The sequence below is a fragment of the Sciurus carolinensis genome, chromosome 11 (assembly GCF_902686445.1).
Source record: "Sciurus carolinensis chromosome 11, mSciCar1.2, whole genome shotgun sequence".
In the NCBI taxonomy this organism is placed as follows: Eukaryota; Metazoa; Chordata; class Mammalia; order Rodentia; family Sciuridae; genus Sciurus; species Sciurus carolinensis.
The window spans coordinates 27,419,136-27,441,784 of NC_062223.1; the positions used below are offsets into that span (position 1 = coordinate 27,419,136).

Genomic DNA, 22,649 nt, shown 5'->3' on the forward strand with positions numbered 1-22,649 from the left:
AGTATTTTTTCAATGTTAATTTTTTGATTTTGATCACTGTTATGTATGGTAATACAATAAAATGCATTTTGGAAATGCTTTGAAATTTTAGGGCTAAAGAGTTATGCTTACAAGTTACCTTTAACTTACTCTTATATTGCAGAAAAATATAAATAAATTCATACAGTATATGACAGAGAATGATAGACAAGAAAATGGTATTTGCATGTATCCATAATGATGTGATATATTCATATGAACAAATACACAGAAAGAGAGAGAAAAAGCAAAAACCAAATGTAGGAAAAAATATGTGACTATTTAGGTAAACTGTGTGAAGAGTATACAGGAATTCTTGCAACTGCTGAATCTGAAAATATGTTAAAATGTTTTAACAAAACTACAAAATATAGAACTACAAACACAGCAAAAAGAATAAAAGAATCAATGAATACTATTTGTTCAACTTATTTAAATATGTCTGAAGGCTTGATCATCATCACCAGGTAATAGTATCTATCATATCTGAGCACAGGCAAGACTTCTGGGATTCAGTTTTTGGCACACACACTCATGAACTTTTGCAGGGTTCTTAACCTCCATGAACCTCTGTACAGCTGCAAAAAGGGTTAATAATATAGCACCTACCTCAGTGCATCATTGAGAGGTTTAAATTATGAAACACACATAACATACCTAAATCAAGTCCTGAAAATGGTGAGTTTTTTTGTGGATACTGGGCATGGTTATTACTCACTAACCTTCAGTGAAAATATCATTCTAATGCTACTTAAACAGCAATAAAATAAATTATTTTAACAGTAAAAATAATTTTTCTATAAGGCATTAATTCTATAATTTACTCTGTCCAGCACTGTCAGGTGCTGAGGATTTAGCAATAAGCTTATATTTTAAAGAGAAAACAGGAAATACAGTTTTAAGAGTAAAATACATAGCATACTAGCTAGTCAAAAGTGTTAATGAAGTGTGAAGGTAAACATTAAGTGTGACAGAAGAATGACTGTTAGTGGTACATTTTTAAAAGGATGATTGCATAAGGCTCTATGCATAACATTGATATAAAATTTCAAATAATATTGCACATATACAAAAATAAACTATTTTAACTTTTAAAAATCAACACAGAAATCCTTTGAAAAGTACCAACAGATTCCAACAATACAAGAAAACAATATAACCTATTGGTCTAGCAAAATTTATTCAACAAATACAGAGATTAATCAATGCATAGAATGCACAGTATTCTATTATATAATTTATCTCATCAATATTTATAAATGTTAAATTGTGTAATCATCTAAATAACTGATAACAATATATTTTGAAAAATTATATCATTCCTGATATATTTAAAAACTTGATAAATACAAAGTAAGAGATAAATTTCAGCTTTTGTTATCATTGTTTCATATTATACTGGATTTGGCAGCCAAGCCAATTCAACAGGAGATTTTTTAGCAATGTTAGAATTAGAAAGAGAGAGAAGCTGAAGATAATGAAAATCAGCTAAATATGTACCAGGAAAACTAGAAAGAGAAAAAGAAACATTTTTTAAGATTGAAAACAAATCACCAAGTTTACCTTTCTTTATGAAAGTTGATAAAACTACAAAGAGAAATGGACAACATAAATAAAGTGTAAACAAAATAATTTAACTGTAAACCTCTACTGGATTAGACCTCAAAGTTTAAAATAATTGCAAAAAAAATGGTACTTTAAGTTCAGTAGAAACCATATTTTAGTAAGTTGCATTAGTGTTGTGTGTTTTTTAAAAACTTTTTCAATTCTATAGATTTTTTAAAAAATATTTTAATCTTTTATTCGTTCTTTTCAATTATGTATGACAGCAGATTCCATTTTGACACAATTATAAAAGCATAGAATATACCTTGTTCTAATTCAGTCCCCCAAAATTGATAAATAGGAATCATACATGTTTTGGGTGTATAACATGATGTTTTTTATATATATATATATATATATATATACACACACACACACACACACACACATTATGAAATGACCACTACAATTACCTCACCTCATCATCTCGCAGAGTTAAGCTTCAATTTTTTTTGTGGTGAGAACACTATTCTCTTAAATCTCAATTGTACAATGCAGTATTGTTAACTACAACTAGCATGCTGTACATCAGATATCAGAAATCACTTATCTTTTTATACTTGTTCTTTTTAGATATACATGACAGTAGAGTGTATTTTGACATATTGTACATACCTGGAGTATAACTTATCCTATTTTTGTGGTTGTACATGATGTGGAGTCACCATGGCTGTATATTCAAATACAAGGATTGGAAAGTTATATCTGATTAATTCTACTGTCCTTCCTATTCCCCTCACCCTCCCTTCTCTTCATTCCCTTTTATCTAACACAATGAACTTCAATTCATCCCCTCCCTACCCTCCCTTGTTGTGAGTTAGTATCCACATATCAGAGAGAACATTTGGTCTTTGTTTTTGGAACTGGCTCATTTCATTCAGCACAATATTCTTCAGATCCATCCATTTACTGGTAAATGCCATCATTTCATTCTTTGTGACTGAGTAATATTCCAGTGTGTGTGTGTGTGTGTGTGTGTGTGTGTGTGTGTGAGAGAGAGAGAGAGAGAGAGAGAGAGAGAGAGAGAGAGAGAGAGATTTTGTGTGTGTGTGCATTTCACATTTGCTTTATTCTTTCATATGTTGAAGGGCACCTAGGTTGGTTCCATAGCTTGGCTACTGTGAATTGAGCTGGGGTTGACTTTTGCAGGACCTTCAAGGAGGAGAACAGGTGACTAAAATTTGCACAGGGTAATATTTTAGGGTGCTCAAACACTAGGCCTACTGACTGTGGTTTATACAGCTGATGCACTTGTCAAAACATACAGAACTATAGTCTAAATAGGGTGAACTAACTATGCACTGTGAATACTATTCTTACTTCCAAATGAACAAAACAAAACAAAATGTAATTGTCTTATATTCCAACCATCAATACTTGGAAAATATAATAGAAGACAAGGTCTCATTTACAGAACTAACATAAAAGACAGACTCCAAAGGCCTAAATGTTAAAGAATCATATTAGATATCTGTGAAAGAAATATAGAGCATTACTGACCATAAAGAACCCAAACTTAGACATAAAAATTACTTTATTGCAGAATTATTTGGTGTTGATAAAGGTTGGGAGCAACTTGAAGAGGACTGGACACTAATTTTATAACATTTTTATAAGGGGTTATTATACATTAAAAGGAAAACTGACAATGGGGTAGATCTATGGGGACTATATTGGAAGATGGTCAAGAGGCTGAGGGGGATGCAAACTTTCATGCATTGAAATGAAACCACTTGTGCTTATATGTCAACACGCCTGTGTGAGCTAAGAGTCTCATCTAAAGAATCTCAGAAGAACATTTCAGTGGCTGCAGCTCAGAGTAGCACTGGGACACCTCTTGAGAGATGGGAAGATGATTTATTCCACCATTGTATCATTTGCACGGGAACTATGTTTTTGGTTTGTTTTTGTGTTGCTGGGGATGGAACCTGGGGCCCCATGAATGCTGGGCAAGCATTCTACCACTGAACTACCTCCCTGGGCCCTGGTTCCATTTTTAACATTTATAAGTATCTATTACACTTATCCTTTTATATTTTAAAAATTGAAACTTGTACACAGAAAATCCTACGTGTAATGCAACTTAAATTAAAATAATATAGCATTAAATGGTAAAATAAAAAGAATCAGTTTGAGAGAATCTAAAAATAGGAGGATTACAAAATAAGAAATAAAATTAGTGTAGAAGTTGAGGAAAAATCAGTGTAATGCTATATAAATACTCCCTGTTCTATGTGCATTAGGCTTTCCAGGTGTAACTCACTTATTTGACTTTTCCTCCCCAGAGTTTCTTCATAGCATTTGTCATCTCTGAGTTTCTCAGAGTGTAGATGATGGGATTCAGCATGGGGGTTATGACTGTGAAAAACACACTCAAAGGTTTATCAATGGGGAAAGTCTTAGCTGGTCTTACATATATGAAAATACAGGGAACAAAGAAGAAGACAACCACAGTGATGTGGGAGCCACAGGTGGAGAGAGCTTTCCGCCTCCCTTCCTGACTCAGGTTCTTCAGCGAGTACAAGATGACCACATAAGACACGAGTAAGAGCAGAAACACAGTTGTGCAGATGAGTCCCCCGTTGGCCATCACCAAGAGGCCAATGACATAGGTGTCAATACAGACGAGTTGCAATAAGGGGTACATGTCACACAGGAAATGATCAATGACATTGGGGCCACAGAATGGGAGCCCGTAAATGGTGCTTAGTTGAATTACAGAGTGCAGAAAGCCTCCAACCCAGGACACTACCAGCAGCACAACACACACCCATGGCCTCATGATAACCAGATAATGCAAAGGCTTACAGATGGCCACATAGCGGTCATAAGCCATTGCCAACAGAAGAAAGGCTTCTGATCCACCAAAAAAGTGTTCTGTAAAGAGCTGAGTCATGCAAAGCTTGAAGGATATGGTATTTTCCCCAAAGAACAAATCAGAAATCAACTTGGGAGAGAAAACTGATGAATAAATGGCATCCATAAATGATAAGCTAGCAAGAAAGAAGTACATTGGTGAGCCCAGGGTCTTACTGAAGGTTATGGTCATAACAATGAGCAGATTTCCCACCATGGTTAGGATGTAGATGAGCAAGAACATAACAAAAAGTACTTTCTGCAACTTTTGATTCTGTGTGAGGCCCAAAAGGACAAAGTAAGTTACATTATTCCTCTGTTCCATGTATTATTTTATTGGTGATGACTTTGGATATTAAAAGCAGTTTACCTACAAAACAGTGAAAAAATAGAACTATCTCAATCTTTATCTTTATTCACTCACTCACTGTGTGTGTGTGTTTGTGTGCAAAATAAGACATAAATGTTTCATGTGACACACTGTGTGACCTCTACTCTCATAGTTTCAGATATCCTGCCAAGTCATTTAACCCTCCTGTGAGTGTCTTTATTTGGATTACCCTCCTTCTCTTAACCTAGAAATGAATAGTTGTTGAAATTGTCTATTTTCAACATGATCTGTCTCATAATTTTCCAAATAGTATCTGAGACTAATGAGTGGACATCTTCAATTAGATACCCCTTTAGTATGTACAAGTAATTTTTAATTTTTTTTATGATAAATCTATTCCTTCTTAGTTTTTCTCTAATGAAATGGTACTTTCTTCCCTGTTCTTTCTCAGATCAAGTTCTCATAGTGTTCTTCACTCTTTTAGTCCTTTCATGTCACTTAATTATATATTTAATAAGTTCTCTTGAATCTTTATTAATATTTTACAAATCTGGTCATTCTCATTTTATCCACTGTCTACTGCAGTAGACCCCTGTGAGGTCTATCTAGTTTCATTTTAGCCTTCAACAAATTACTTTCCTGAGGTATCCCAAATTATCTGTTTAAATATTATTAAGATCATATCACTCCTTTGCTCAAAACCCCTAGTGGAGATTCCTTCCGCATGCACAACAAAGTCTATTCTCCCTACCTTGACTTACAAACCACAGATGACTGTAATCCAGGTCACTGCCTGAATTCATCTCTTGCAAGTCTCCATGGTTATCTGCTCAAGTCTGTTTTTTCTCTTCAAATATCCAAAAGGATTTTCCATCTCCTCAGTTCCATTTATTCTTTGGTAGATGCTAACTTTATAGAGCAGAGGCAGATATCACAATCTCTAAAATAATGATAAATATTGTGCAAATTTTGTAGTATGTTCAATATTTTATGTACTCATTCAAACAACAAGCATTTTAGGGCACCCACCTGTGTCATGCAGATGGAATGAGGGGGACTTCAGGCCATCAGAGAGTGTCCACTAGCTCATTGAGGCTCAGGGTCTATTCCAGGGGTCATGTCATCAGAGGATAGAAATCTTGGTGCTGACTGAGAAATCAGCTTCTCACCATGAGTCTTCTACTTTTCCAGATGGAAACATAACTATTGAGGTTGTAACATGGTCACTGACTTAAGTTTTCAATTTTTAAAATATATTCATGACAACTCTCATGTACAACTTGATGAGCCACTTTCTGCCTGCAGATTTTTTAACATTTAATTCTTACAAACACAAGTAATTTAACCTCATTTAAAAAAAAAATCTCATAATCGCAAAGTCTGTTTTCTGCTACCAATTGTAAAGTCTTATCTTTGAAAGATTATTTACAGTTTGAAGAACTTTCTTGCCTTACTCATAAATAGAGGGAAATCCCCATCCCATGTAGAAAAAAAAATCCTGCATATTCCTTGAGAATATATTTGAAGTCATACAGCTATGTCTGTTCATTTTCTGCAGATTTATACATATTGCAGAAACCATTACTTACATTGTAAACCTATTTCAAAAGAATTCCATGGTGCAATCAAAAATTAAAACTTTCCTTATTAGAATAATTTATCAAAAATGCAAACAAATTATATGTAGCCCTAAGAAGACAACAACTAGCCTTTTTTAACATGGAAAGTTTTCTAAGTTCTAGTAACTTTTACAGGATTGCTAGAAATAACTACCATTTAGCCATTTATCCCATCTTCTCTTTTGTGTTGGTATGACCAGATACTTATTTGAGAATTGAAGAGGACATTCTTGTGCCATTTTCAGATCATACTTTAAGCATAATGAAAACATCTTCTAAAATAATTATATCAGCTACTGAGAGGACAGCATCTTCTACTTAACAGGGGCAAAGATTACTGAAAATTTTATACCATGAAAGCACATTAATCATGGAGTCCTGCAACTGGAGTGTGTCCAAGACTGGTTTGTACTTAATTGCTTTCACTGGGATTTTCCACAAATTTTCAAAAGAACACCTATATATAAAGATATCATTAGATTGATCACATAACTAAGGTCGAGGTGATACATCCAGGAAAATTATTTTCAGAAACATTATGGGACAATTGGCAGTCAAGTTTAAAATATCAACCCTGTTAATTTACTCCACTGAGGATGGATTTATCAATTATTTCCCTGCTTTGCCAGGGAAAAATTATTTCATCTCACTCGATTTTTTTGCTACCTGTTAGTGTCAGATTAGATACATTTAAAAATTTTTTTTAGTTTTATCAATTACTTAAGTATCTGTTTTTGTTCACTATTTTAAAAATATTTAATATCTAATAAATATTTTAAAATATTTAATATCTAATATCTAATTAGATTAATAAAATCTAATTTGTTACAAGCTCTGTGCTATTAAGTGGAGACACAATAGTTAATAAAACAGAAAACATTGGAACATAGTCTTATCTGCATTGGCGTTATATCTTGTAATTAAGTCACAAAATAAAAATGGGAATATCTATAAAAGTAATTGTAATCTGTGATCACTATTAATAAGAAAGCCAACAGGTTATTGTGAGGAAAAATAGAAGTGAGATACTCTGTGAACCAGGTAAAATTATAAAAGTCCCCTTTTAAAGGTGATATTTAAACTGAAATTCAAAGGATGAGACATTAGTAGCTTCTATGGGAAGTACTTTTACATGTGGGAAGGTCCAACATTGTAAAGGGCTAGGCAAGTTCAAAACGCTGAAAGGTCACTACCTGAAAGGGAGTAAGGTGGGAAAATGACAGAACAAAGTGAAGTTGAAGACACAGACAAGAACCAACATAAAGGCATTATTTATCTTATTAAAGAATTTACATTTCTGAGATTAAGGACTTTCAGTTGCTGGAGTTATAAAAATTCTCAAAAATTATTAGCAAGTCAAATAAAAGTGTATAAAAAGAGTAACACACCATGACCAATTAAGATTCATCCCAGATATGCAAGGCTGGTTCAATATCCAGCTGCCAATTAATGTAATTCATCATTCTGAAGGATACATAAGATAAAATACATACTTATATCTACGGATATAGAAAAAATCATTTAAGGGGAGATCTAAGATGGCATTCGTTGTCTTTCCATGACTTGGGATTCAACCAAAGTAAATACTGTTTCTCTGTGAGGCAGCACTGCCCTCCAACGACTGCTGTTTACCCCCCATTTGCCTGCCGCAATCTCCTGCTGTCTGCCAGCATATCACTAAACATTTGAGCCCATATCACAAGCTGACTGCTCTCCCCTGCCTGCCCATTACCTGCCTCTCACCTAACCATTGCCTTCCACCAGATGTCCACCAGGAATATAAATCATATCTCAATAATAACCCTGAATGTCAATGGCCTAAATTCAATAGTCAAAAGACATAGACTGGCAGATTGGATTAAAAAGAAAGACCCAACAATATGCTGCCTTCAAGAGACACAGCTTATAGAAAAAGTCATCCACAGACTAAAGGTGAAAGGATGGGGAAAAACATACCATGAATATGGACCCAGTAAAAAAGTAGGAGTCTCCATCCTCATATCAGATAAAGTGGACTTCAAATCTAATTTAGTCAGAAGGGATAAAGAAGGACATTTCATACTGCTTAAGGGAAGCATAAAACAGCAAGATAAAACAATTTTAAATATTTATGCCCCAAACAATGGAGCATCTATGTATATCAAACAAACCCTTCTCAAATTTAAGAATCAAATAGACCAAAACACATTTATAGTGGGGGATTTTAACACCCAACTCTCACCACTGGATAGATCCTCCAAACAAGAACTGAACAAAGAAACTACAGAACTAAATAATACACCAATGATATATACTTAATGGACATTTACAGAGTATTTCATCCATCATCGAGCGAATATACTTTCTTCTCAGCAGCTCATGGATCCTTCTCCAAAATAGACTATATGCTATGCCACAAAAAAGCCATTAGTAAATACAAAAAATAGAGATCCTAACCTGTATCCTATCAGACCATAATGGAATGCAATTAGAAATGAACAATAAAATAACAAACAAAAACTACTCTTATACCTGGAGACTAAATAATATACTATTGAATGATGCAATGATAACAGAAGACATCAGGGAAGAAATAAAAAAATTCTTAGTGGTAAATGAGAACAATGACACAACATATCAAAATCTCTGGGACACTCGGAATGCAGTACTAATAGGAAAGTACATTGTATTGAGCTCATACGTTAAAAAAATAAAAAGTCAACAACTAAATGACCTAACATTACATCTCAAAACCCTAGAAAAGGAAGACCAGATCAACACCAAAAATAGTAGAAGACAGGAAATAATGAAAATCAGAGCTGAAATCAATGAAATTGAAACAAGAGAAACAATTCAAGAAATTGACAAAACAAAAAGTTGGTTCTCTGATAAACTAAACAAAATTGATAGACCCCTAGTCACACTAACAAAGAGGAGAGAGAAAACTCAAAATACTAGAATTCATGATGAAAAAGGAAAGATCACCACAGACACCATTGAAATACATAACATAATTAGAAGCTACTTTGAAAATCTATACGCCAACAAAATAGAAAATATCAAAGACATCCACCAAAATAGACAGATAGACCAATGGTGCAGAATAGAAGACACAGAGAAAAAAAACCACATAAATATAGTGACCTCATACTAGACAAAGGAGCTAAAAACATACAATGGAGAAAAGATAGCCTGTTCAACAAATGGTGCTGGCAAAACTGGAAATCCATATGCAGTAAAATGAAATTAAACCTCTATCTCTCACCCTGCACAAAACTCAACTCAAAATGGATCAAAACATAGGAATTAGACTGGAGACCCTGCACCCAATAGAAGACAAAGTAGGCCCAAATTTTTATCATGTTGGCTTAGAACCAGACTTCCTCAACAAGACTCCCAAAGCACAAGAAATCAAAGCAAGAATCAACAAATGGGATGGACTCAAACCAAAAAGCTTTTTCTCAGAAAAGGATACAATCAACATCGTGAAGAGAGAGAGTACAGAGTGGGAGAAAATCTTTTCCACATGCACTTAAGATACAGCACTTATCTCCAAAATTTATAAAGAACTTACAAAACTTGGTACCAAAAATACAAAGAACCCAATCAATAAATGGGCCAAGGAACTGGACAGACACTTTACAGAATAAGACACACAGGCAATTAATAAATATATGAAAAAGTGTTCAATATCTCTAGTAATTAGAAAAATGCAAATTAAAACAACTCTAAGATTTCATCTTACTCCAATTAGAATGGTTATTATCAAGAACACAAACAATAAGAGATGTTGGCATGGGTGTGGGAAAAAGGCACACTTTTACATTGCTGGTGGAGTTGCAAATTGGTGCAGCCACTCTGGAAAGCAGTATGGAGAATCCTCAGAAAACTTGGAATGGACCCACCTTTTGACCCAGTTATCCCACTCCTCGGTTTATACCCAAAGGACCTAAAATCAGCAAACTACAGTAACACAGCCACATCAATGTTTATAGCAGCTCAGTTCACAATAGCTAGATTGTGGAAGCAACCTAGATGCCCTTCAACAGGTGAATGGATAAAGAAACTCTGGTATATATACACAATGGAATATTATTCAGCCATAAAGAAGAATAATATTATGGCATTTGCAAATAAATGGAAGGAATTGGAGAATATCATGTTAAGTGAAATAAGCCAAGCCAACAAAACCAAAGGCTGAATGTTTTCCCTGATAAGTGGAGAATGATATGTAATGGGGGTGGGAGGTGGGGAGTGAGAGAAGAATGAGGGAACTTTATATTATGTAGAAGGAAATGAGAGGGAGGGGCATATGGAAAAGTGTGGAATGAGACAGACATCATTACCCTATGTACATGTATGATTACACAAATGGTATGAATCTACATTGTGTACAACCATAGAAACGAAATGATGTACCCCATTTGTGTATAATGAATCAAAATGCAGTCTGTAAAAAATTAAAAGCTATATAAAAAATGATAAAATATATATATATACTCCTGAAAATAAAGTCAACGCCACAGGGAAGATGGAATGCCACATGGTAAGAAACCATGAACAGAACTTCCGAGAAATATGGGATAACATGGAAAGAGCAAATTTAAGATTTATTGAAATAGATGAAGGCATGGAGATACAAACCAAAGGAATGCACAATCTTTTCAAAGTCATAATGTCAGAAAATTTCCCAAATGTAAAGAATGAAATGGAAAATCAACTACAAGAGGCTTACAGCACCCCAAATGTACACAATTACAGCAGACACACACCAAGGCACATTATAATGAGAATGACTAACATACAGAATATGGATAGAATTTTAAAGATTGTGAGAGAAAAAAATCAAATTACATACAGTGGAAAACCAATTTGAATTTCTGCTGATTTCTCAATCCAGACCCTCCAGGCCAGGTGGTCCTGGAATAACATAGATCAAGCACTGAAAGAAAATGGATGCCAACTGAGAATTTTATATCCAGCAATATTAAGCTTCAACTTTGAAGATGAAATAAAAACCTTCCATGATAAATAAAACTTAAAAGAATTCACAACTAGAAAGCCTGCACTTAAGAAAAGCTGAGCAAAATATTCCATGAAGAGGAAATGAAAAAAAAACAAAACAATGAAAACCAGCAAAGGGAAGGACTACACTAAAGGAAAAATCAATCAAAGGAGAAACTAAGTCAAGTTAAAAACCAAAAATAAACCAAAAGGACCAGGAATAAAAACCATATCTTAATAATAGCATTGAATGTAAATGGCCTAAACTTATCAATCAATAGACATAGACTGGCAGATTAGATTAAAAGAAAAGACCCAACAATATGCTGTCTTTAACAGACTCACCTCCTAGGAAAAGACATCCACAGACTGAAAGGTTGGGAAATAACACATCACTCACATGGACTGTGTAAACAAGCAGGAGTTTCCATCTTCACATCACACTAGGTGGACTTCCAACCAAAGTTAGAAAGGACATTCCATACTACTTGAGGGAATCATACATCAACAAGACATAACAATGGGGCATCTAGGTACACCAAAGAAACCCTTGTCAATTTCAAAAATCAGATAGACCACAAAACAATAATACTGGTTGACTTTAACATATCCCTCTCACCACTGGATAGATCTTCCAAACAAAAACTAAACAAAGAAACTATAGAACTAAGTAACACAATCAATGATTTCAACTTAACAGACATGTATAGAATATTTCATCTTTCATTGAGTGAATACACTTTCTTCTCAGCAGTACATGGATCTTTCTCTAAAATAGACCACATGTTATGCCACAAAGCAACTCTTAGCAAATACAAAAAATAGAAGTACTACCCTGCATTCTATCAGATCATAATGGAATGAAACTAGAAATCAAAGATAAAATAAAACATAGAATCTATTCCAACACCTGGAGACTAAATAGCTTGCTACTGAATGACAAATGAATAGCAGAAAAAATCAGGGAAAAAATTTAAAAATACTTAGAGGTAAATGAGAACACTGATACAACATATCAGAATCTCTGGGACACTATGAAGGCAGTGCTAACTGGGAAGTTCATTGCATTGAACTCATACATTAAAAGGATAAAAAGTCAACCAATAAATGACCTAGCATTACATCTCGAAGCCCTAAAAAAAGAAGAACAAAACAATACCAAAAGCAGTGGAAGACAGGAAACAATTAAAAATAAGAGCTGAAATCAGTGAAATTGAAACAAAAGAAACAATTCAAAAAATTGACAAAGATGAAAAGCTGGTTCTTTGCAAAAATTAATAAAATTAATAAACCCTTAGCTACACTAACAAAAAGAAAGAGAGAGAAAACCCAAATTACTAAACTTCATTTTGAAAAAGAAGATATCACCATGGACACTACTGAAATACAGAAGATAATTAGAAATGTTTTTGAAAATTTATACTCAAATAAAATAGAAAATCTCAAAAACATTGACAAATATCTAGAGACATATGATCTACCCAAACTGGATCATGAGGACACACACAATTTCAACAGATCAATTTAAAGCAACCAACCAAGAAAAGCCTAAAGCCTACCAACCAAGAAAAGCCCAGGACAGATAGATTCTCACTGAGTCCTACAAGACCTTAAAAGAAGAATTAACACCCGTACTCCTGAAATCATTCCATGAATTAGAAAAGAAGGGAACCCTTCTAAACTCATTCTATGAGGTTAGTATCACCCTGATATCAAAACCAGATGAAGACACATCAAGGAAAGAAATCTTCATACCAATATTCCTGATGAACATAAATATAAAGATTCTCAATAAACTTCTGGCAAGTTGCATACAAAAACATATTAAAAAGATAGTGCACCACAATCAAGTGGGTTTCATCCCTGGAATGCAAGGTTAGTTCAACACATGGAAATCAAAAAACATAATGCATCACATCAGTAGACTTAAAGACAAGAATCATATGATTATCTCAAAGAGGCAGAAAAAGCATTTTTACACAATGCAAAACCCCTTCATGCTCAAAACACTAGATAAAATAGGGATAGTAGAAATATACCTCAACATCATAAAGGCTATCTATGCTAAGCCCAAGGCCAACATCATTCTAAATGGATAAAATTGAAAGTTTTCCCTTTAAAACTGGAACAAGACAGGGATGCCCTCTTCCACCATTTCTATTCAACATAGTCCTTGAAACTCTAGCCAGAGCAATTAGACAAACCAAAGAAATTAAAGGGATATAAATAGGAAAAGAAAAACTATCACTATTTGTTAATGACACAATTCTATATTTAGAAGATCTTGAAAATTTCACCAGAAAAATTCTAGAATTAATAAACAAATTCAGCAAAGTAGCAGGATATAAAATCAATACCCATAAATCAAATACTTTTCTATACATAAGTGATAAATCCACTGCAAGAGAAATGAGGAAAACTACCCCATTTACAATAGCTTAAAAAAAAATACTTGGGGAATCAATCTAATGAAAGAGGTGAAAGACCTCTACAATGAAAACTATAGAACACTAATGAAAGAAATTGAACAAGATCTTAGAAGATGGAAAGATCGCCCATGCTCTTGGATAGGCAGAATTAACATTGTCAAAATGGCCATACTACCAAAAGAACTGTACAGATTTAATGCAATTCTTATTAAAATCCCAATGACATTCTTCATAGAAATTGTAAAAGCACCCATGAAATTTATTTGGAAAAATAAGAGACCAAGAGTAGCCAAAGCAATCCGTTGCAAGAAGAGTGAAGCAGGAGGCATCATAATACAAAAACTTAAACTATACTACAGAGCAATAGTAATAAAAATGGTATGATATCGCACCAAAATAGACATGTAGACTAATGGGTACAGAATAAAATTCACAGAGACAAACCCACATAAATACAGTTATCTCATACTAGACAAAAGCACCAAAAACATGCATGGGAGAAAAGTTAGCCCATTCAACAAATGGTGCTGTAAAAACTGGAAATCCATTTGTAACAAAATGAAATTAAACCTCTAACTCTTACCTTGCACAAAAATCAATTCAAAGTGTCATCAAAGACTTAGACACTAGAACACTTTTTGGTTTATACCCAAAGGACTTAAATCAGCATACTATAGTGACACAGCCACGTCAATGTTTATAGGAGCTCAATGCACAATAGCTAAACTATGGAACCAGTGTAGATACCCTTCACCAAATGAATGTACAAAGAAAATGTGCTACATATACACAATGGAATATTACTCAGCCTTAGAGAAGAATGAAACTATGGCATTTGCAGGTAAATGGATGGAACTAGAGAATATCATGCGAAGTGAAATAAGCTAATCCCCCCAAACCAAAGGCCAGATGTTTTCTCTGATAAGCAGATGCTGATCCATGGGGTGTGGAGGTAAGAAAAAATGAAGATATGTTGATAGGAAGAAATAAAACTGTCTTTGCTGATGATATGACTATGCAGAAAACCTAAGAAAAATCTACGAAAATCTGGAGCTAAAAAATGATTACAACAAAGCTGCAGGATGCATATTTAATGTCCAAAAGTCACTCACTTTTTATATATACCAAAAATGAACAAGTGGAATTCAAAGTTAAAAACAATATTGTTTATTTTAGACCTGCAGAATAATATGTTTATGTGTACACAGAACAAATAGCTACAAGACTTAGACAAGAAAAACCACAAAGTGCTGATGAATAAATCAAAGAACTACATTCATGAAGATAAGTTTCCGTTCAAGGACAGAAACACTCAACAATGTCCAGTCTTCACAGTTCGATCTTTTTATCCAATGCAACTGTAATCAAACTCTTGTAAAGTGATTTCAGGATACTGACAAACTGTAAAGTTTACATGGCAAGGCAAAGACTGAATACATAACAAAAGATCTTAAAAATTTCACCAGAAATTTCTAGAATTAATAAACAAATTTAGATCACTAGCACTATCTAACTTCAAGACTACAATAGAAAGTTATATAATGAAGACAGTTGAAATATAAAAGAATAGAGAGTAGACCACAGAATAGATACATATGTCTGTGAGTTTGGGAGACAGTTTGTTTCTTATAAAGCTAAACATATGTCTATCATAAAACCAAACAACTGGGCTCCACGGTGATTACCCAAATGAGCCGAAAAATTATGCCCACATATGTGTACAGAAGTGTTTATAACAGCTCTTTCGTGATTGCTAAAACTTACAAGAAACTAGGATTCCTTTCAATAGGTGAATGAGTAAATAAAATGGTACATTCAGAACAATGAATTTTTTTCATTACCAAAAATAAATTGAGCTACTGAGTCATGAAAAGAAATAAATGAAAGTTAAAAATATACATTACCAAGTGAGAGCACCAGTCTGAAAAGCCTACATATTATGTTTCCAACTACTCAACAGTGTAGAAATGGAAAAACTGGAGAAAGTAAGAAGACCAGCAGTTGTCACTGGTTGGAGGGAGAGATGAAGAGATGAGGCACAGAAGACTTTTAGTTCAGTGCAACTGTGCTACATGGTACTATAAGAAGGGACTGTGCCATTACACATTTTTCCCAGTCCATGTAACACCAAGAGTAAATCCTAATGGGAACTACAAACTTCCAGTGGTATTGACATTTCACTGCAAAAATTGTAAAAAAAAGCTTATGCTGTCATTTGAATGTGTCCTCAAACTTTCAAGTGTTAAAAATAGTTGAGAAACGAGAACTTTAGGAGGGTTAATATAGGTTATAGGTCATACAGAGGGTTAATATAATGCTGCAGTAGTGGAAGTGGGTTTTCAGGGGATGGGACTGTAGCTCAGTGGTAGAGCACTTGCCTGGCATGTACAAGGCTCTGCATTCAATCCCCCATACTACACACACACACACACACACACACGCACACACACACACACACACACACACGCACAAATGCTTACTTGTAATCTCTTCACCATGTATATTAAAATATTATAGTTACATCTTAATAAACTAAAAAACAGTGTTATAAATGATGAGCATCAATGATGAATGTATGGGAAGCATTTTTTTAAATGTAGGAAATCTTCCATTAGTAAAGATAAAATCAGAATCAAGTCAGACGAACTACTTTAGACTTGCAATCAAGTCACACGTTATGCTATGTGGGTCCCTGTTTGATTTATTTGTGTTTCTATTTCAACACTAACCACAATAAACCAGGATGGCAGGTACTTGTTAAAAGTCAAATATTTGAATAACTGTCTCTGGTGTCATTAATGTCCCTACTCTCTATCTTCCTCACTGTCCTTTATTTATGATTTTCTTTCTATGTGAAGGTCATCCACCTGGGTCCCCTCTACTGACAGTAGGAATAAACATCTCTTAATGGGATAAATAACACCCTTCTGTTAGATCCCATGCCCAGTGATAGTGACAGTCAGGAGCATGTGCATCGTGAACATGTCATTAGTTTCCAAATTGTGGGTCTATAAAATCCCCAGAACTACTTTTCTCCATCCCCTGCCCTTTGGGTACAGACATGTGACTTGGGTCCTGCCAACCAGGAGCACCTGTGAAGTGTGTGAGTTAGAAACTCATTGTCTGAGGCTGGGTTCTGCTCTGACAACAGTGTCTGAGTGGTTCTGAGGTCAGAGAAGAAGTAGCAGCTTTGAGTTTGCCAGTGGCCCCATGGTCCTGGTCTCAGTACCTTCTCTATCATGCCTATCCTAGCAGATGTGCTTCTGCAAATTATTCCTGTCTGTTTACCACTCTGTGACTCTCACCTTTCCAAAGATTCTTTAGACTTTCTAACTGCACATTATAAATCTCTTATACTTTAACTAGCTACCAATGATTCTGTGTCATCAGTAAGAACCCTGGCTGATATAATAAGCTGATATAATATGAGTCCTCATATCACTTTGTTACTAAGAATGGGAAGTCGACGGGGCGATCCAAGATGGCGGCCTAGAGGGAGACTGCACCCCCAGTCGCTCCAGAACCCAGGAGTTAAGAAGGGGAGGCATTGAGAGATTCGGACTGAAGTGGAGCCACGGGTGAGTCTGCCCACTGGGTAAAGCTCGGCCCGGGTGGCAGGCCCAGATAGAGGTGGCTTATCGGAGCCCGGAAGGGCAGCTAGAGTCATCCACAGGCAGCCCTGCGCACTCCGGCGGTGGGCCCCGCCCACACAGCCAACTTCTCCAGGTTCTCGAAACGGAACTGGCCCGCTAGTGAGAGCCTTTCTGACCAGAGCAGGCTCCGAGTCCCGGAGCCGCTGCAGCGCAGTGTACTCCGGCAACGAACCAGCGGAGAGCCTCGATCTGCAAGCAGCCTCAGGGATCAGGGCAGGGCAGCCGGAGACCTCTTCAGGCGGCTCTGCCCACTCCGGCTGCAGGCTCTCTTCACGGGGCGATCCAAGATGGCGGCCTAGAGGGAGACTGCACCCCCGGTCACTCCAGAACCCAGGAGTTAAGAGGGGGAGGCATTGAGAGACTCGGACTGAAATAGAGCCACGGGTGAGTCTGCCCACTGGGTAAAGCTCAGCCCGGGTGGCAGGCCCAGATAGAGGTGGCTTATTGGAGCCGGGCAGGGCAGCTAGAGTCTTCCCAAGGTAGCCTTCCACACTCCGGCAGTGGGCTCTTCCCACACGGCCAGCTGCACGGTGCAGGCCCACAGTGAGAGCATTTCCGCACAGAGCCAGTTCCAAACCGTGGAACCAGTAGGGGGCTAGGGGCAGTTTTCTTCGGATGAGCTGCTTTATCAGATTCCTCCAAGACATCAGGCTACTGAAGGCTGGGAGGTGATACACTGGAAATCTACTGGGACACTATAAGCCAATAGTGGAAAAACTGCAATGGAACAACATTTTTCAAGCTCTGAAAGAAAACGGATGCCAACCAAGAATCTTATACCCAGCAAAACTTACCTTCAAATTTGACGATGAAATAAGATCCTTTCATGATAAACAAAAGCTAAAGGAATTTACAAAAAGAAAGCCAGCATTACAGAACATTCTCAGCAAAATATTCCATGAGGAAGAGATGAAAAACAACGATGCAAATCAGCAACAGGAGGCGCTAGCCTAAAGGAATAGCCAAATAAAGGAGAAACCAAATCATGTCAAAAACAAATATGAGTCAATTGACTGGGAATACAAATCATATCACAATAATAACCCTGAATGTTAATGGCCTGAATTCATCAATCAAAAGACACAGACTGGCAGATTGGATTAAAAACAAAAATCCAACAATATGCTGCCTGCAAGAGACTCATCTCATAGAAAGAGACACCCATAGACTAAAGGTGAAAGGATGGGGAAAAACATACCATGCACACGGACACAGCAAAAAAGCTGGAGTATCCATCCTCATCTCAGATAATGTGGACTTCAAACCAAAACTAGTCAGAAGGGATAAAGAAGGACATTACATGCTGCTTAAGGGAAGCATAAATCAGCAAGACATAACAATCATAAATATCTATGCCCCGAACATTGGCTCATCCACGTACGTCAAACAAATCCTTCACAATTCCAGAAATCAAATAGACCACAACACAATAATACTAGGCGATTTTAACACACCTCTCTCACCACTGGATACATCGTCCAAACAAAAACTGAATAAAGAAACTATAGATCTCAACAACACAATCAGCAATTTAGACTTAACCGACATATATAGAATATACCATCCAACAAAGAACGAATACACTTTCTTCTCAGCAGCACATGGATCCTTCTCTAAAATAGACCATATTTTATGCCACAAAGCTACTGTTAGCAAATACAAGAAGATAGAGATACTACCTTGTACTCTATCAGATCATAATGGATTGAAATTAGAAATAAATGACAGAATAAAAAACAGAAACTTCTCCAATACCTGGAGACTAAATAACACACTATTATATGATGAATGGACAACAGAAGACATCAGGAGGGAAATAAAAAAATTCTTAGAAGTAAACGAGAACAAAGACACATCATATCAAAATCTCTGGGACACTATGAAAGCAGTACTTAGAGGAAGATTTATTTCATGGGGTGCATTCAAAAAAAGAAGTAGAAATCAACAAATAAACGACTTAACACTACAGCTCAAAGCACTAGAAAAAGAAGAGCAGACCAATACCAAAAGTAATAGAAGACAGGAAATAGTTAAAATCAGAGCCGAAATCAACGAAATCGAAACAAAAGAAACAATCGGAAAAATTAACAAAATAAATAGTTGGTTCTTTGAAAAAATAAATAAAATTGATAAACCCTTAGCCACACTAACAAAGAGAAAGAGGGAGAAAACTCAAATTACTAAAATTCGGAATGAACAAGGAAACATCACAACAGACACGAGTGAAATACAAAACATAATTAGAAGCTATTTTGAAAATCTATACTCCAACAAAACAGAAAAACCTCGAAGACATCAACAAATTTCTAGAGACATATGAACTACCTAAACTGAACGAGGAGGACATACACAACTTAAATAAACCAATTTCAAGCAATGAAATAGAAGAGGTCATCAAAAGCCTACCAACAAAGAAAAGTCCAGGACCAGATGGGTTCTCAGCCGAGTTCTACAAAACCTTTAAAGAAGAGCTCATTCCAATACTCCTCAAACTATTCCATGAAATAGAAGAGGAGGGAACCCTACCAAACTCGTTCTATGAAGCCAATATCACCCTGATACCTAAACCAGACAGAGACACATCGAGGAAAGACAATTTCAGACCAATATCCTTAATGAACATCGATGCAAAAATTCTCAACAAAATTTTAGCAAATCGCATACAAATATATATTAAAAAGATAGTGCACCACGATCAAGTGGGTTTTATCCCAGGGATGCAAGGTTGGTTCAACATTCGGAAATCAATAAATGTCATTCACCATATCAACAGACTTAAAGTTAAGAATCACATGATTATTTCAATAGATGCAGAAAAAGCATTTGATAAAATACAGCATCCCTTCATGCTCAAAACACTAGAAAAAATTGGGGTAGTGGGAACATTCCTAAACATTATAAAGGCAAGCTACGCTAAGCCCATGGCTAATATCATTCTAAATGGTGAAAAACTGAAAGCGTTCCCCCTAAAAACTGGAACAAGGCAGGGAAGCCCTCTTTCACCGCTTCTATTCAACATTGTCCTTGAGACTCTAGCCAGAGCAATCAGACAAACCAAAGAAATTACAGGGATACGAATAGGAAAAGAAGAACTCAAACTATCCCTGTTCGCTGATGACATGATTATATATTTAGAGGAACCTGGAAATTCCACCAGAAAACTTTTAGAACTCATAAGTGAATTCAGTAAAGTAGCAGGTTACAAGATCAATGCTCATAAATCCAATGCATTTTTATACATAAGTGATGAATCTTCAGAAAGAGAAATTAGGAAAACTACCCCATTCACAATAGCCAAGAAAAAAATAAAATACTTGGGAATCAATCTCACAAAAGAGGTGAAAGACCTCTACAATGAGAACTACAGAACACTAAAGAAAGAAATTCAAGAAAACCTTAGAAGATGGAAAGATCTCCCATGTTCCTGGATAGGCAGAATTAATATCGTCAAAATGACTATACTACCTAAAGTGCTATACAGATTCAATGCAATTCCAATTAAAATCCCAATGATGTACCTTGCAGAAATAGAGCAAGCAATTATGAAATTCATCTGGAAGAATAAAAAACCTAGAATAGCTAAAGCAATCCTCAGTAGCAAGAGCGAAGCAGGGGGTATTGCAATACCAGATCTTCAACTCTACTACAAAGCAATAGTAACAAAAATGGCATGGTATTGGTACCAAAATAGACAGGTAGATCAATGGTACAGAATAGAGGACATGGACACAAACCCAAATAAATACAATTTTCTCATACTAGACAAAGGTTCCAACAATATGCAATGGAGAAAAGATAGCCTCTTCAACAAATGGTGCTGGGAAAACTGGAAAACCATATGCAATAGAATGAAATTAAACCCCTATCTCTCACCCTACACAAAACTCAACTCAAAATGGATCAAGGACCTCGGAATCAGATCAGAGATCCTGCATGTTATAGAAGAAAAAGTAGGTCCAAATCTTCAACTTGTTGGCTTAGGATCAGACTTCCTTAACAGGACTCCCATAGCACAAGAAATAAAAGCAAGAATCAACAACTGGGATAGATTCAAACTTAAAAGCTTTCTCTCAGCAAAGGAAACCATCAGAAATGTGAAGAGAGAGCCTACAGAGTGGGAGAATGTCTTTGCCAACCATACCTCAGTTAGAGAGCTAATTTCCAGAATCTATAAAGAACTCAAAAAACTCTACATGAAGAATACAAATAATCCAATCAACAAATGGGCTAAGGAAATGAACAGACACTTCACAGAAGAAGATGTACAAGCAATCAACAGATATATGAAAAAATGTTCAACATCCCTAGTAATAAGGGAAATGCAAATCAAAACTACCCTAAGATTTCATCTCACCCCAATTAGAATGGCGATTATCAAGAATACAAGCAACAATAGGTGTTGGCGAGGATGTGGTGAAAAAGGAACACTCATACATTGCTGGTGGGGTTGCAAATTAGTGCAGCCACTCTGGAAAGCAGTGTGGAGATTCCTCAGAAAGCTTGGAATGGAAACACCATTTGACCCAGCTATCCCACTCCTTGGCCTATACCCAAAGGACTTAAAATCAACATACTACAGAGATACAGCCACATCAATGTTCATTGCTGCTCAATTCACCATAGCCAGATTGTGGAACCAACCTAGATGCCCTTCAGTTGATGAATGGATAAAGAAACTGTGGCATATTTATACAATGGAATATTACTCCGCAATGAAGAATGATAAAATTATGGCATTTGTAGGCAAATGGTCGAAATTGGAGAATATCATGCTAAGTGAGATAAGCCAATCTCAAAAAAACTAAAGGACGAATGATCTTGCTGATAAGCAGATGAGGACATATAATGGGGGGTGGGAGGGGCTAGCATTAGGTTTAGGGTTAGGTTTAGAGTTAGGCTAAGGAGAGCGGTAAGAATGAAGGAAAGAAGGACTGTGTAGAGGGAAAAGAGGGGTGGGAGGGGTGGGGGGGAGGGGAAAAATAAAATAAACATCATTACCCTATGTAAACGTAAAAAAAATAAATAAAACAAAACAAAACAAAACAAAAAAACAAAACAAAAACAAAAAAAAGAATGGGAAGTCACCAATTTCAGAAGTGTTCTAGTTACCAACAATCTTTTATAATGTTTATAGCAGCTCAATTCACAATAGCTA

General features: G+C 35.8%; 1 protein-coding gene across 1 annotated transcript; it reads right to left on the bottom strand.

Moving 5' to 3' along the window:
* Window positions 1–3,886: 3,886 nt before the first annotated feature.
* On the bottom strand, window positions 3,887–4,804 carry LOC124958983 (olfactory receptor 4A47-like). Its single transcript, XM_047517608.1, has one exon. The coding sequence runs from the start codon at window positions 4,802–4,804 to the stop codon at window positions 3,887–3,889; it is 918 nt and encodes a 305-aa protein (XP_047373564.1).
* Window positions 4,805–22,649: the final 17,845 nt, after the last annotated feature.

Excerpts from the sequence above, each read along its gene's own strand:
- LOC124958983 (XM_047517608.1), bottom strand. The coding sequence starts at position 4,804 with ATGGAACAGAGGAATAATGTAACTTACTTTGTCCTTTTGGGCCTCACA.